Below are 15164 nucleotides of genomic sequence, written 5' to 3'. Positions count from 1 at the left end.
CACAATGGAATACTATGCAGCCATCAAAAGAAATGAAATCTTGCCATTTGCAACAACATGGATGGAACTAGAGCGTATCATGCTTAGCGAAATAAGTCAAGCAGAGAAAGACAACTATCATATGATCTCCCTGATATGAGGAAGTGGTGATACAACATGGAGGCTTAAGTGGGTAGAAGAAGAATAAATGAAACAAGATGGGATTGGGAGGGAGACAAACCATAAGTGACTCTTAATCTCACAAAACAAACTGAGGGTTGCCGGGGGGAGGGGGTTTGGGAGAAGGGGGTGGGATTATGGACATTGGGGAGGGTATGTGATTTGGTGAGTGCTGTGAAGTGTGTAAACCTGGTGATTCACAGACCTGTACCCCTGGGGATAAAAATATATGTTTATAAAAAATAAAAAATTAAAGTCTTAAAAAAAAAAAAAAGAAATAACCCTAAATCATGTCTTATAGCCTGTGCCTTCAACCTTTCAGTTATTCCCTCATGTTACTTTTAAGAATAAGACATCAAGTCACTGTCCATTGCAACATGTGGATATATGTATCACATTAATATCTATAAAGTATATACTTTTATAGGTACAGGGTTTCAACAATCATCATACATAATGAGCTCAAAATGTACCCATACTTCCAAAAGGCAGTAACATATGAGCAATCCTTGGTCATTATATAGCAGATATCAGAGAAGCTGCTTTTGGATTTAATCATGCACCCATTTGCTTAAATTTTTGCAAGTGATTCAACAAGTTTTGTTTACCATTACTGATGATGTCGGCAGTCATTTTTAAGATTATGAGCATTCAGTGAGAAAACACATGGAGTGACCTTAGCAGAGTTTCAAGCAGTTAGAAAACACTCCATGTTGGAAGAACAAATGTTGTAAAAATGTCTATGCTACCTAAAACAGACACATGAAAAAGTGCTCCACATCACTCAGCATCAGGGAAATACAAATCAAAACCATAATGAGATTCCACCTCACACCAATCAGAATGGCTAAAATTAACAAGTCAGGAAATGACAGATGCTGGCGAGGATGCAGAGAAAGGGGAACCCTCCTACACTGTTGGTGGGAATGCAAGCTGTTGCCACCACTCTGGAAAACTTTTTCGTTCCTCAAAAAGTTTAAAATAGAACTACCCTATGACCCAGCAATTGCACTACTGGGTATTTACCCTAAAGATATAAACGTAGTGATCCAAACGGGCAAGTGCACCCAAATATTTATAGCAGCAATGTCTACAATAGCCAAACTATGGAACGAACCCAGATGTCCATCAACAGATGAATGGATAAAGAAGATGTGGTATATATATACAATGGAATACTATATAGTCACCAAAAGAAATGAAATCTTGCCATTTGTGACAACGTGGATGGAACTAGAGGGTATTATGCTTAGTGAAATAAGTCAATCGGAGAAAGACAACTATCATATGATCTCCCTGATATGAGGAAGTGGAGTTGCAATGTGGGGGATTAGGGGGTAGGAGAAGAATAAATGAAACAAGATGGGATCAGGAGGGAGACACATCATAAGTGACTCAATATCACAAAACAAACTGATGATTGCTGGGGGGAAGGGGGTCTGGAGAGGGGGGTGGGATTATGGACACTGGGGAAGGTATGTGCTATGGTGAGTGCTGTGAAGTGTGTAAACCTGACGATTCACAGACCTGTACCCCCGGGAATATAAATACATTGTATGTTTATAAAAAAAAAAAAAAGAAAGAAAGATTAAAAAAAAGAAAGCACTCCATGAATGTTAGCTATTATTACTGGTGTTAGTTTATGAACAACAAATAGAATGGGGTATATCCAAGAGTAGCTGAAAGTGATAGATCAACTCAGTCCAAACTCAAGACAAACCTGTGTGATATGGTTGTTACGAATTGGAACTAAAGCATCTCCTCCAAGTAGAAGAATATACATTCTTTAGACTATCTATATATGTTGCATTTTCACTCATGCCAGCAAAAAAAAAAAAAAAAAATATTATACCTGATAAAAATTACAATTCCTTGTTAACTCACCATGATGAATTCAAGGTTATCACTAATATCTTGAGTTTACTTTATGGTCATTAGTGTTAACCTAGTACCCATATGAATGTGCTTCTAATTGATATTATTTACAAAGTCTACTATATATACTCTGATGGTGTTTATATTTGCATGCACGTGCATGTTCAGTCACACACACACACACACACTCCAGCATGAATCTGGTAATGTAAATGAACAACTTTTTGTTTGTTTTATTTTTTGTGTGGTTCTTTTTTTGTAAATGAACTATCTTTTAAGAAACTAATATTTTCCCACTTACTCTATATCCTTGGAGTTTAGGAAAGTAGGTGAAAGGCACATAGGACATTTCATTTTGCTATTGGTTATTTGGAAATGGCACACATCCATCATGATTTCTTAGAAAGGTGAATACAATGCCTTCTGGAATCTGGAGAAGAGGATTTGGGTCACAGCCCTGAACCTTAATAACTGTGTGATTTTAGAATACCATTTTCAATGTCTAATTATTGAGATAAGATTGCATAAAGTCTTCTCACATTGTACTTTGAGGATTATGTGACAGAAAATAAGTGAAATCTTTTTTTTTTCAACTTTAAATTCCAATATAAATAAAATTTGCTGTTTTGATCTTAAAACAATACCATGTAAATCTCAATAACACACCCATTATAGTTTCTATATGCAACTAATTTAGGTCAGAGCCCAGAACAGACAGTCAGGATGACAAAGATCTACAGGGACCCAATGAGGGCTTTGAATCTTCTCACTGAGCCCTTTGGGAAAAGGAAACATAGAAGGCCAGGTGATAATTCTTTCCATTGCAGAAAATTGCACAGAAAGAAGTGCTTCCATAAGCTGGTTGAAATACAAAACCAGGGAGAACTTTTTAAGCATAAAAACCCACTTAAAAATTTCTGGATTTTCCTGTATAGATGGCAACAAGTATAGTCAGTTCTGTCCTCTTTAACAGATTAGCTCAAGGAAATGGGCAAAATCAAAGAAATACATAGGTTGTCAATGTGTTCATAGATTCAACTAGAAAACTAAGGTAAGAGGAATAAAAAGGAAAATGGTTTGTTTTATGACATAGTATTTACCTTGATTGTATTTAATATATGCCATAAACAGTTTCATTTCAGTGATGTCAGAAGCCTATTACTTTGACTAAAACAACAAGAATAACAACAACAAAACCTTCACAAACAAATCCAAAGCTTCAGATTGTTTACGATGTGTTTGTATTATGTTCAGCTGTCTAATAAAATGATTTCCTTCAAACCAGAGATAAGAAGCAAACCTTGCCTTCCTTTCTTTAGTGATGTATTAACTTGAAAGTGATAAAGGGCTTTCCTAGAAGTGATAAAAGATAGAATAATCAATTATAAAAAAATAACCCCCCGAAGAAGTATTTGTGAATTGTGAACTTCTTTATGTAGATTGCAATGTTGTGTAAAGGGAAAAAAAATGCTTCATCCATCATTGATGCTCAATAATGCAGAAATAGCAAAGTTCATCTCCTTGGATGCCACTAACACATTTTCTGTACAAATACATTTTTCTCTCCTTCTGGAAATAATCAGGAAAATTAGGTTTTGATTTTCCAATAAAAGGGGAGAGTCTGAATGCAAAAGAATTTGGGAGTTATCCCTTTAAGGAAGTACAGAAAAAAGATGTAACAGATTTGATGGCTAAGGGTCAGTGGAAGATTAAAATTTTAAATGAAATAAAGGAAGATAGAGATACTTTTTGTAAACTAAACATGTGGCTTTATTTGGTGTATAGACTTGAAGTTAATAAGTGTGTGGATAAAGAAGAATCAAGTGATAAGTGAAGATAGGATAAAAAGTTTCTGATTTTGCTATGTGTGTGGATAGTTACCAAGAGTGTTTCCGCACTATGCTTTTCACATGTCAACAGTGACCTCTTCAGAGATCTGTGTTTTCAGCTCTTGGCTTTATTTTCTGTGGAGCTAAGCACCTCCTCATAGAGGGCAGCCTGTTAGATCACAGGGCATGCATTTACCATATCCATTGCTGGAAGTGTTTTAATAAGGGATAGGAAATCAGAGCAAGAGAACACCAAGTCCTTTCAGAATAAAAAAAGTAGTTTATCAACAAGACAATGTTGGAAATGGGATGGATCTCATAATAAATGTCCCCTGTTACAACATCATTCAAAAAAGATTCACCATCATATGCACTCAACAAAGACCCTAAAGGTTATCACATTATTCTCTGAGTAGTAAACCTATTTACTACTTTGTTATGGGCTGAGAGCTTTGGGAAGTGAAGGTCTGAGTCTACACATGTCGCAATATAAGGGTTAAGACCTGGAAAAGAAAAAGTTGCAGAACAGTCCACTTATTCAGCTTTAAATCAAGTAGCAGAATCAAACATAAAGTGCACACGCTATGACCAAATCTCCTAGTCTGACTGTGCTGGTCATATCATACTGGAGCCTAAAAGAAATTATTCATTTGCCTGACAATTATAAACATGAGTTATAAAAATATATCAAAGCATGAGAAGAAAAGGGAAATAATGACACATATATTTAGAAATCTTTATTCAAGACTTAAGGACTGTCTTTGGACATCATTTAAATGTGTAGATATCTTAAAGTTTTATGCACATATAAAATATATAAATGTATACAATTTAAGTATATCAATATTTAAGGTATTGTCTACATGATAAATATCCACATATAAACTATAACATACTATTAATTTAAAAGGTTAAACTGGTTATAATAGATGGTTTTCTAAACATTCCTTCATAGTCCTTATGCATGAGAGTGAATTTTATATGAATTAGAGCATGTTTAGTTGTTCCCAAAGGGTTCTATAAGCAAAATAATTATTGTGAACAAGTTGAAAATAACTCAAGAAATAATTTACTAAGTAAATTATGTGGTAAATTTCTGCATTTAGTCAAGAAAATCAAAATAATAGTGGACCTGGGTATTGTTTCTTCATTGTTAAATACCTTAGTGATCTGGGGCTAACCATTTAACTTTTCTAAGCTGTAATTTATTCATCCCTGAAATAAGAAGGAGGTAAAAATTACTGGGGATAAGAATAAAGTAGATTTTTCTAAAGTACCTCATAAATCTAAAATTCAAAGTTTTGACAAAAATACAATGAACTTGGAAAATTTTTGCCATAGGCTAACTTATGGCCCCAATGATCCCTGGCTGCCAGTATTCATGACCTTGTGTGTTCTACCCTTAAGCAAGAGCTGAATCTTGTCACTTATTACTTCTGATATTAGATTACAGAAAGACTGACTTCTATCTTCTTCTGACTCTTCACCTCTCTCCCTCTTTTTTCTTCCTCCCCTCTTTCTTGAAGGAAGATAGCCACTTGCTATGAGATACCCCATGGAAAATTACAGAAGTAAAAACAAAAACAAAAACAACTCCCAATCAGCCCCAAGCAAGAAATTGAAGTCTTCAGTCCAGCAACCCAGGAGGACTGAACTGAACTCTGCTGACAACACTTGACTGGACTTGGAAATATGTCCTATCCCAGTGGAGAATTGATGAAACTGTAGCATTGCTAGCACTTTTATCACAACCTTGCTGGAAATCTTGGGCAGAGGACCCAGTCAAGCTTCAAACAGATTGCTGATGGGAAGAGCTGTGAGGTAATGTTTCCTGTTCTATCTTGAGAGAATTGTTACACAGCAATAGATAACTAATGTGGTTTCCAAAGAAAGATCACTTCTATTTTGAAAGGGACAAGAATGGAAGGGGAATGAGGGACTGCCATCCTGAGCAGAAGGTATGTTCAACAGGTACTTTGAATACCACCATATGTTCAAGTAAAGTGGTAAAGGAACACAGAACACACAGAAGAGTATTCCCACTGGGAACCAACTTATAGGCTTTATGCAAAGTAACTTAAATGTTACAAGATAATTTACCAAATCTATTTCCCCTTTTCACTGAGATAAACATACTTCCCAGCATCTCCTGCAGTCATCTACTGCTATGTGACTGGACTTGAATTTATTAGTGTAAGGTCAATGAAACACTTACAGGTTTGGCCCACTAACATTTCCAGATCCTTCCTGTTTTCTTCTTGATGCAGATGAAGAGAATGAACTTAGAAGGATTATGTACTATACAGTGACTAACTGCACCTAAAAAATTTAAAAAAGGAAAAAAAAAAAAGAGAACTTTGTCATTTTAGCAGAGAAAACCAAATACTAATAGTTATACTACTACTAATAAAGTCAGTGTTGAAGATTATGAGAAACAAAATGTCAAGAGCTCAGGGATTTGTTATGTCACTCAAAAGAGAGCCATCTGTCTATCTGCAGTCTAATTTTTACTTCAAACAAGAAATACAGTTCTTTGACTATAGCCATTTAGCCACTGAGATTTTGAAGATTATCTATTAATGAAACTAACTTTATCCTAATAAATCATAGAACAACACAAGGCTTTATTTATTTATCTATTTATTTAAGAAGTGAACAGTATTAATAGAATGTTGTATTAAATAACACATTCCCATTGAAATGTGATCATACTCTTAAATTTAATATTCTAAATATTTGGTCTATTTCTTCTAAATATCAATTAATTTTTTATTACAGTGTGAACATTTTATGACTCTTTCACTGTTGGTGGGAATGCAAGTTGGTGCAGCCACTTTGGAAAACCGTGTGGGGATTCCTTAAGAAATTAAAAATAGAGCTACCCTATGACCCTGCAATTGCACTACTGGGTATTTTCCCCAAAGATACAGATGTAGTGAAAAGAAGGGCCATCTGTACCCCAATGTTCGCCAAACAATGGTAAGAGTCAAGATGCCCTTCAAAGACAAATGGATAAAGGAGATATGGTCCATATATGCAATGGAGTATGGTGCCTCCATCAGAAAGGATGAATACCCAACTTTTGTATCAACATGGGTGGGACTGGAGGAGATTATGCTGAGTGAAATAAGCAAGCAGAAAGAATCAATTATCATATGGTTTCACTTACTTGTGGAAATAAGGAGTAACATGGAGAATGTTGGGAGAAGGAGTGGAGAAGAGTTTTGGGGGAAATAGGACCGGGGGCGGGGGGATAAACCCTGAGAGACTGTGAACTCTGAGAGACAAACTGAGGGTTTTGGAGGGGAGAGGAGTGGGTCGTTGGGTGATCCTTGTGGTGGGTATTAAGGAGGGCATGTATTTCATGGACCACTGATGATGCATAAATAATAAATCTTGGAACATTGAAAAAATAGAGTTAAACAAAAAGTAAACCTTTCAATAAAAGGACTTAGAAAAGTCATAAAATGTCCACACAAGGCTTTATTGAATGATAATTCTAATATTAATATATTTAATACAGATATGAAGGTGAACTATAATTGGAAAAAATGCTGGGATGTGACTTTTAACCATTTTTCTTCAACGTTTAGTAACAATATCAACCTAGACAAGCCACATTACTCTTCTGAGCTAGCCAATCTCTGAGACACTCTTCCTTTCTAAATGCCTAGAGAGTTAATGCCTCAGTTTGAGAGTTAGTTTTTGATATTGTTTCTTAAAGTCTACATGAGGTTTGACTTTCTTCCTGCATCTCCTCTAGATTTTAAAATTGAGGAATATTTTCCATCTCCATCATACAGTGTATTCTCTATATTTTCCACTAATTTTTTTGTGAAATATGAATTCCTTTATCTTTTTCTTTTACCATAAATGTTTGTTTTAATTATGTTCAGTTAGTTAGCTTTAGTTTTTGATGTAGTGTTCAATGATTCATCAGTTGTGTATAATACCCAGTGCTCATCAAACAGCTGTCCTCCTTAATAGCTATCACCTGGCTAACCCATCCCCATACCCCCTCCCCTCTGAAACCCTCAATTTGTTTCCCCGAGTCTAGAGTCTTTCATGATTTGTATCCCTTTCTGATTTCTTCCCTTCAGTTTTCCCTTCATTCCCCTATAGTCCTCCATGCTATTGCTTATGTTCCACCTATGAGTGAAACTGTATAATTGTCATTCTCTGCTTGTCTTACTTTAGTTAGCATAATACCTTCCAGTTCCATCCATGTTGATGCAAATGGTATGTATTCCTCCTTTCTGATGGCTGAGTGATATTCCATTGTGTATGTATACCACATCTTTATCTGTCTACCTTTTGAAGACCACTTTGGCTCCTTCCACAGTTTGACTGTTGAGGACATTGCTATTACAAGCATTAGGATGCATATGGCCCTTCTTTTTATGACATCTGTATCTTTGGGGTTTATACCTAGTAGTGCAATTTTTGAGTGGCAAGATAGTTCTATGTTTAACATCTTTGGGAACCTTCATATTGTTTTCCAGAGTTGTTTCAGCTTGAATTCCCACCAACAGTGTAGGAAGGTTACCCTTTCTCCACATCCTCCACATGTAGGAAACACATTTGTTGTTTCCTACCTTGTTAATTTTTGCCATTCTAACTGGTGTAAGGTGGAATCTCATTGTGGTTTTGCTTTGAATTTTCCTGATGACTAATGACAATAAACATTTTTTGCATGTATCTGTTAGACATTTGTTTGTCTTTTTTGGAGACGTATCTGTTCCTGTCTTCTGACCATTTCTTGACTGCATTATTTGTGTTTTGGGTGTTGAATTTGAGAAGTTCTTCATAGATCTTGCATACCAGCCCTTTATCTGAGATGTCATTTGCAACTATCTTTTCTGATTTCGTGGTTGATTCTTACTTTTGTTGACTATTTCCTTTTTGTGCAAACTTTTTTATCTTGATTAGGTCCCAAAAGTTCATTTTTTTATTTTATTTCCCTTGCCTGTAGAGATGTGTCTTGCAAGCAGTTGCTGTGGCCAATGTCTAAGAGGTTCCTGTCCATGTTCTTCTCTAGGATTTTGATGGATTCCTGTCTTGCCTTGAGGTTTTCCATCCATTTTGAGTTTAACTTTGTGTATGGTATAAGAGAATGATTGAGTTTCATTCTTCTGCATGTGGTTGTCCAGTTTTCCCAGAACCACTTATTGAAAAGACTGTCCTTTTTCCCCCATTGCATATTCTTTCCTTATTTTCCACAGATGAGCATATTCTTCCATTATAAAACCTTTCTTACTTTTTCATATGTACCTGTACATGGTCATGTTTTTCTATATGGGTAAAGGTCGTTAACATCAGAAATTATATTTTATTCATCTTTATCTTGGTAAGACTTAGCACCATGTATAGGACATAGTGGAATGGGAAAATGTATGGTTGAGTGAGTATGGAACATATAACATATACTTAAGCAAGGTTCACATAGGGCAGTGAGAGAGCCTATGGGGGGAGAGGGGAAGAGAGTCTCCTAGTAATGGCATAAAAATGAGGGGAGGAGTTGTATTATCTCTGAGATAACATTAATAGATGCAACCTAAACATTAACTGTCCCAATTCGTTCTGTGAGTAAAGAAGATAGGTAGGGACATGAGATACCCTACTCAGCCATGAAATTGGCTAAAATGTTGTCATTTGCAGAAATACCACAGTTATGCTGAAAATTAAAAAAAAAAATCACAACCTGCTGCTGCTGATAATGGTAAGAAATGAAAGAAATGAAAGAGCTTAGAGAACAGAATCTAACATATTTTTGTGATTTCTTTAAATCCGGCTTGTTCCCAGGGTTGATTACTTCTAACAAGACAGAAACATGGATAAAAGAAATGAGTCTTCAAATATGGACTTTATCCTCTTGGGTCTCTTCCCTGGTATAAAACATATCAACGTCCTTGTCTCTGCAATTCTTCTGATCTACACTGTGGCTGTAACCACAAATTCCATCCTTATATTCCTGATTTGGGTGGATTCTCACCTCCACACACCCATGTACTTTCTCCTCAGCCAACTGGCCCTTATGGATCTGACATTAATCTCTAGCACTGTACCAAAGATGGCAACTGACTTCTTCTCAGGGAAGAGAAGTATATCACAGGTGGCCTGTGGAACTCAGATCTTTTTCTTCCTGACTCTAGGAATTGCTGAGTGTATCCTCATCACCCTCATGGCTTTTGACCGTTATGTGGCCATTTGCAACCCTTTGAGATACACCCTGATCATGAGTCAGAAAGTGTGTCTGCAGATGGCTTTCATTTCATGGACTGGAGGTGCACTTATATCACTCATGCACACAGCATATGCTATGCATTTCCCCATCTGTGGTTCTAGAGAGATTTCCCATTTCCTCTGTGAGGTCATGGCCATCCTAAAATTGGCCTGTGAGGACATCTCTGCTTATGAGAAGGCTGTAGTGATGACGAGTATTGTGGTGCTCCTCATTCCTTTGTCCTTTATCCTGTCCTCTTATGCTCTCATCTTCCTTGCTGTCCTCCGCATGAACTCTGTGGAGGGCAGGAATAAAGCTCTGGCCACCTGTTCCTCCCACTTGACTGTGGTGAGCCTATACTTTGGTCCAGCCATGCTGGTCTACATGAGGCCTACTTCTTATCACAGTCCGAAGCTGGACCAGATTCTCTTTATGCTTGGTGCCATCCTCACCCCCATGATGAACCCCCTCATATATAGTCTGAGGAACAAGGAGGTGGTGGGAGCTCTGAAAAACGTGTTGGGACGCTGCCTAACCTCAAATTACACCACAAATGTAAGATGAATGCCAATTACTACCTACCTCTCTTTCAGTCAAAATAAGCCCTACTTAGATATTCAGGTCTCAGTTTTGGTATTTACAGGCTTAAAATTGCAATGGGACTACTGTCTTTATGGATTCTGTCCATATACACAAAAACCTGGTGAAACATGCTTATCTTCTTCATGTTTCCTTGAAAGTGTTAGACTTCGCTCTCATATTGTGAACCTTCAAGAGTTAGGCACCCAGATTTGGTGATGATTGATCATGATAGTAGTGATGATAGTGGTAGTAAATATGTTGATGATGTAGTTGAAGTGCTCATACTTAAGGTGGTGGAAGTAGTGATCATAATGATAATGAAGTTTCACTAAGAAGAAGAAGAAGAAGAAGAAGAAGAAGAAGAAGAAGAAGAAGAAGAAGAAGAAGAAGAAGGAGAAGAAGAAGGAGAAGAAGAAGAAAGAAGAAGAAGAAAAAGAAGAAGAACTGAATTAATTATAGTTTTTTTAACTACAAAGGGAAAATCTATCCATTTCAGTCCTTGAAATAGGCCAATCACCACAGAAAGTCCATGGATGTTTCATATTCTAAAGATCTGTAAATGAAGATAAGAATTAAACTGAGTTCTTGGTTTTTAATCTTTTAAAAGAAGAGGCTAGATTATAGGCCTAAACAAAAAGCCAATTAAATTATTCTATTTTACATACTTTATTCTACTTAAAATTTCAAATACTTTATGAAATTGTCCCAATCATCAAAAAGAATCTATATGAAGACAATAATTTTTGTTGTTGTTATTTAGTTTCAACTCTTAATAATTCATAATTATATTAGGTCATGGAACTAATTATTTTCAGCCTTATATTACTGCAATTAATTTGATATTTTAAACATTCTAGTGACTTTTTGCCATTTAATGTTAAAGGAATAAATATTCACATTTTAGCAGAAGGGAAAACAGAGTGAATGTAGCTGATTCTGTAAATTTGGAAGTAGTCTTGTCTTAACATCTGACAATATAAACAAAAATGCACTGCTATTGAACCTAAAGTATTTAATAATTTACCAATATAGTCATAATATTTTAATTATCTTGGTTTGGTGACTGAAGTAGCACAATGTAAAATTATTTAGACACTGTTATTTAACATCCAGAAAGTGAAGTGAAGATAAGAAACATACCTGGGAAAAAACTGAAAATTAGATGTATCCATAAGTCATTCCTAAATCTCTAGAGGGGAAATAAAGATTATTTATTTTTAAATCTGAGAAATGTTGAGAATTTTATGAAATAAATGTTTTGATATACAAAATGGATAAGTAACAAAGTTTTAGGATATTCAAATAAATGATTACTATAAATTACTTGTGCAAGAAAGAAATATACATACCAATTGAATCATAGAACAGGGTGGGTTGAGAGAAAAGTATAAACCAGAAATGCTTATTTCTTAGGTTTTTTTTGTTTTGTTTTTTTTTGTTTTGTTTTGTTTTTTGTTTTTTAAGGAATCTCTACCAATGTGTGGTGAGAGCTTATAAACCTGAGATCAGGAGTCACAGGCTCTACCTACTGAGCCAGACAGTCACCCCTAAATTAGAAATGTTTTTGTAGAGATTAAGCCAGTATATGCAATAGTCCATAAGCATTTACTCAAGTATTAGCTGTCCGGTTTGAACAATTCTATTATTTTTAATATTTCTAACAATAAAGCATAATTCCTTGCACTTCAGTTTTCTTTCCAATATAAGCATTCTGTTACAATGAATACAACAATAGAGGTAGTGGTTTGTAAATGTCCTACCCAGAAGTTTAAAAATGTACTCAAAAGCCATTTTGCTTTCAATTTGTTCCAATGAAGTGAGACCACATTTTGGGAAAAGCCTTATGTTTTATTGGGAAAAAAAAAAAAAAAAACCTATTACACCTCTTTAACTACCTAAAGTATTTTGTCCCATCCCAACAACCATTGTGTCAGAGGTCACTTCCACAACTGGGATGAAGCAGTAGGAGTCCACTTGGATGGGACTTGAGCTAAAAAAGGAAATAAGATACATAGTTCTTATTTGCTTTAAGGGTCTGGTGGCTTCACACAAAGTTGCATAAGTACCCTCTTCTTCCATGCAGGGATAAAATGGGACTTTAATTCATTTCCTTTTTTTTAAGATACTAAATGAAAAAGGCTGCAAAGAGAAAAATCTTCAGGCAACGTTCTCATTCATTTGCTGCTTGTTGCAGTTGTCACACTACTGGTCAACAGAGTTCTGATAAGTGCAATAAGTAATTGCACCAAGAATCTTTCCTAACTCAGCAGTTAGGAAAAAGACAAGGCAACTCTGCAACAATAAAGAGTCCATTGTCTTGTCAAAATCTCTCATGGAGAACAAAACCATGTGGGAGAAACCACTTCTTTCCTATATACTTGGAAACATTTCCCTAGAAATGCCCAAAAAGAAAATATAGTTATCTAGCACAACAACATTCCCTAAATTTCTGAAAATAAGTGAAGTGAGACACTTCAAAATACAAAATATAAGACTAACTAAAGACTTGTGACAGAGTGGGGGTAAGGCACTCCTTACAGTTTGAGGAGTTCTTTAGAGATCCTGGATATCAACCTTTTGTCTGTACTTTCATTTGCAAATATCTTCTCCCATTCTGTGGGTTACCTTTTTGTTTTGTTGACTGTTTCTTTTGCTGAGCAGAAGCCTTTGACCTTGATGAAGTCCAAAAAGTTCATTTTCACTTTTGTTTCCTTTGCTTTGGAGACATATCTTGAAAGAAGTTGCTGTGGCTGATTACAAAGAGGTTGCTGCCTATGTTCTCTTCTAGGATTCTGATCTATTCCTGTCTCATGTTGAGGTCTTTTATCCATTTTGAGTTTATCTTTGTGTACGGTGTAAGAGAATGGTCGAGTTTCATTCTTCTGCATATACCTGTCCAGTTTTCCCAGCACCATTTATTGAAGAGACTGTCTTTTTTCCACTGTATATATTTTTTCTGCTTTGTTGAATATTATTTGACCATAGAGTTGATGGTCCATTCCTGGGCTCTCTACTCTGTCCCACTGGTCTATGTGTCTGTTTTCATTCCAGTACCATGCTGTCTTGATGATCACAGATTTGTAGTATAGCTTGAAATCAGGTAATGTGATGTCCCCAGTTTTATTTATGTTTTTCAACATTTCCTTAGCGATTCAGGGTCTCTTCTGATTTCATACAAATGTTAGGATTATTTGATCCACCTCCTTAAAAATTACTGGTGGAATTTTGATCAGAATGTCATTAAAAGTATATATTGCTCTTGGCAGTATAGACACTTTAACAATGTTTATTCTTCCGATCCAAGATCATGGAATGGTCTTCCATCTTTTTGTGTCTTCTTCAATTTCTTTCATGAGTGTTCTGTAGATTCTCGAGTACAGATTCTTTACCACTTTGGCTAGGTTTATTCAAAGGTATCTTATGGTTCTTGGTGCTATATTAAATAGAATCGATTCACTAATTTCCTTTTTTGTATTTTAATTTGTAGTGTATATGAAAGCCACTGATTTCTGTGCATTGACTTTGTATCCTTCCAAGTTACTGAATTGTTATATGAGTTCTAGTAGTTTGGGGGTGGAGCCTTTTGGGTTTTCTTCATGTCATCTGTGAAGAGAGAGAGTTTGACATCTTTATTGCCATTTGGATACCTTTTATTTCTCATTGTTGTCTGATTGCTCTTGTTAGGACTTCTAATACTATGTTAAACAAGAGTGGTGAGAGTGGGCATCCTTGTCATGTTCCTGATCTCAATGGGAAGGATGCAAGATTTTTCCCATTGAGGATGATATTTGCTGTGTGTCTTTCATAGAGAGATTTTATAAAGTTCAGGAATGTTCCCTCTATCCCTATACTTTGAAGCATTTTAATCAGGAAAGAATGCTGAATTTTGTCAAATGCTTTTTCTTCATCCATTGAGAGGACCCTGTGGTTCTTCTCTCTTCTCTTCTCTTAGTGATTTGTTCTATCACATTGATTAATTTGTGAATGTTGAACCATCCTTGTAACCCAGGGATGAATCGCACCTGCTCATGGTAGATAATCCTTTTAGTGTGCTGTTGGATTCTGTTTGCTAGGATCTTGTTGAGAATCTTAGCATCTATGTTCATCAGTGATATTGATCTGAAATTCTCCTTTTTGGTAGGGTCTGTGCCCGGTTTGGGAATCAAAGTAATGTGGGCTTCATAAAAAGAGTCTGGAAGTTTTCCTTCTGCTTCAATTTATTGAAACAGCCTCAGTAGAATAGGTGTTATTTCTTCTTTGTACACTTGGTAGAATTTCCCAGGGAATCCATCAGGTCCTGGGGTCTTGTTTTTTGGGAGACTTTTGATCACTGCTTCAATCTCGTTACTAGATATTGGTCTATTCAGGTTGTTAATTTCTTCCTGGTTCAATTTTTGGAGTTTATAATTTTCCGGGAGTGCATCCATTTCCTCTAGGACTTAGCTTATTGGCATGTAACTATTGATAATAGCTTCTGATGATTGTTTCTACTTCCT

At 35.8% G+C, this 15164-nt stretch overlaps 1 protein-coding gene across 1 annotated transcript; it reads left to right on the top strand.

Moving 5' to 3' along the window:
- The first annotated feature begins 9693 nt into the window (after positions 1 to 9693).
- On the top strand, positions 9694 to 10650 carry LOC131831272 (olfactory receptor 2T27-like). The gene has a single exon (XM_059173416.1). It carries the CDS (start codon positions 9694 to 9696, stop codon positions 10648 to 10650), a length of 957 nt encoding a protein of 318 aa, XP_059029399.1.
- The last annotated feature ends 4514 nt before the right edge of the window (positions 10651 to 15164 follow it).

Source organism: Mustela lutreola, chromosome 5 (genome assembly GCF_030435805.1).
Source record: "Mustela lutreola isolate mMusLut2 chromosome 5, mMusLut2.pri, whole genome shotgun sequence".
NCBI lineage: Eukaryota > Metazoa > Chordata > Mammalia > Carnivora > Mustelidae > Mustela > Mustela lutreola.
Note: the sequence above shows the minus strand (reverse complement) of the source record. Positions and strands in the feature narration are given on the sequence as shown.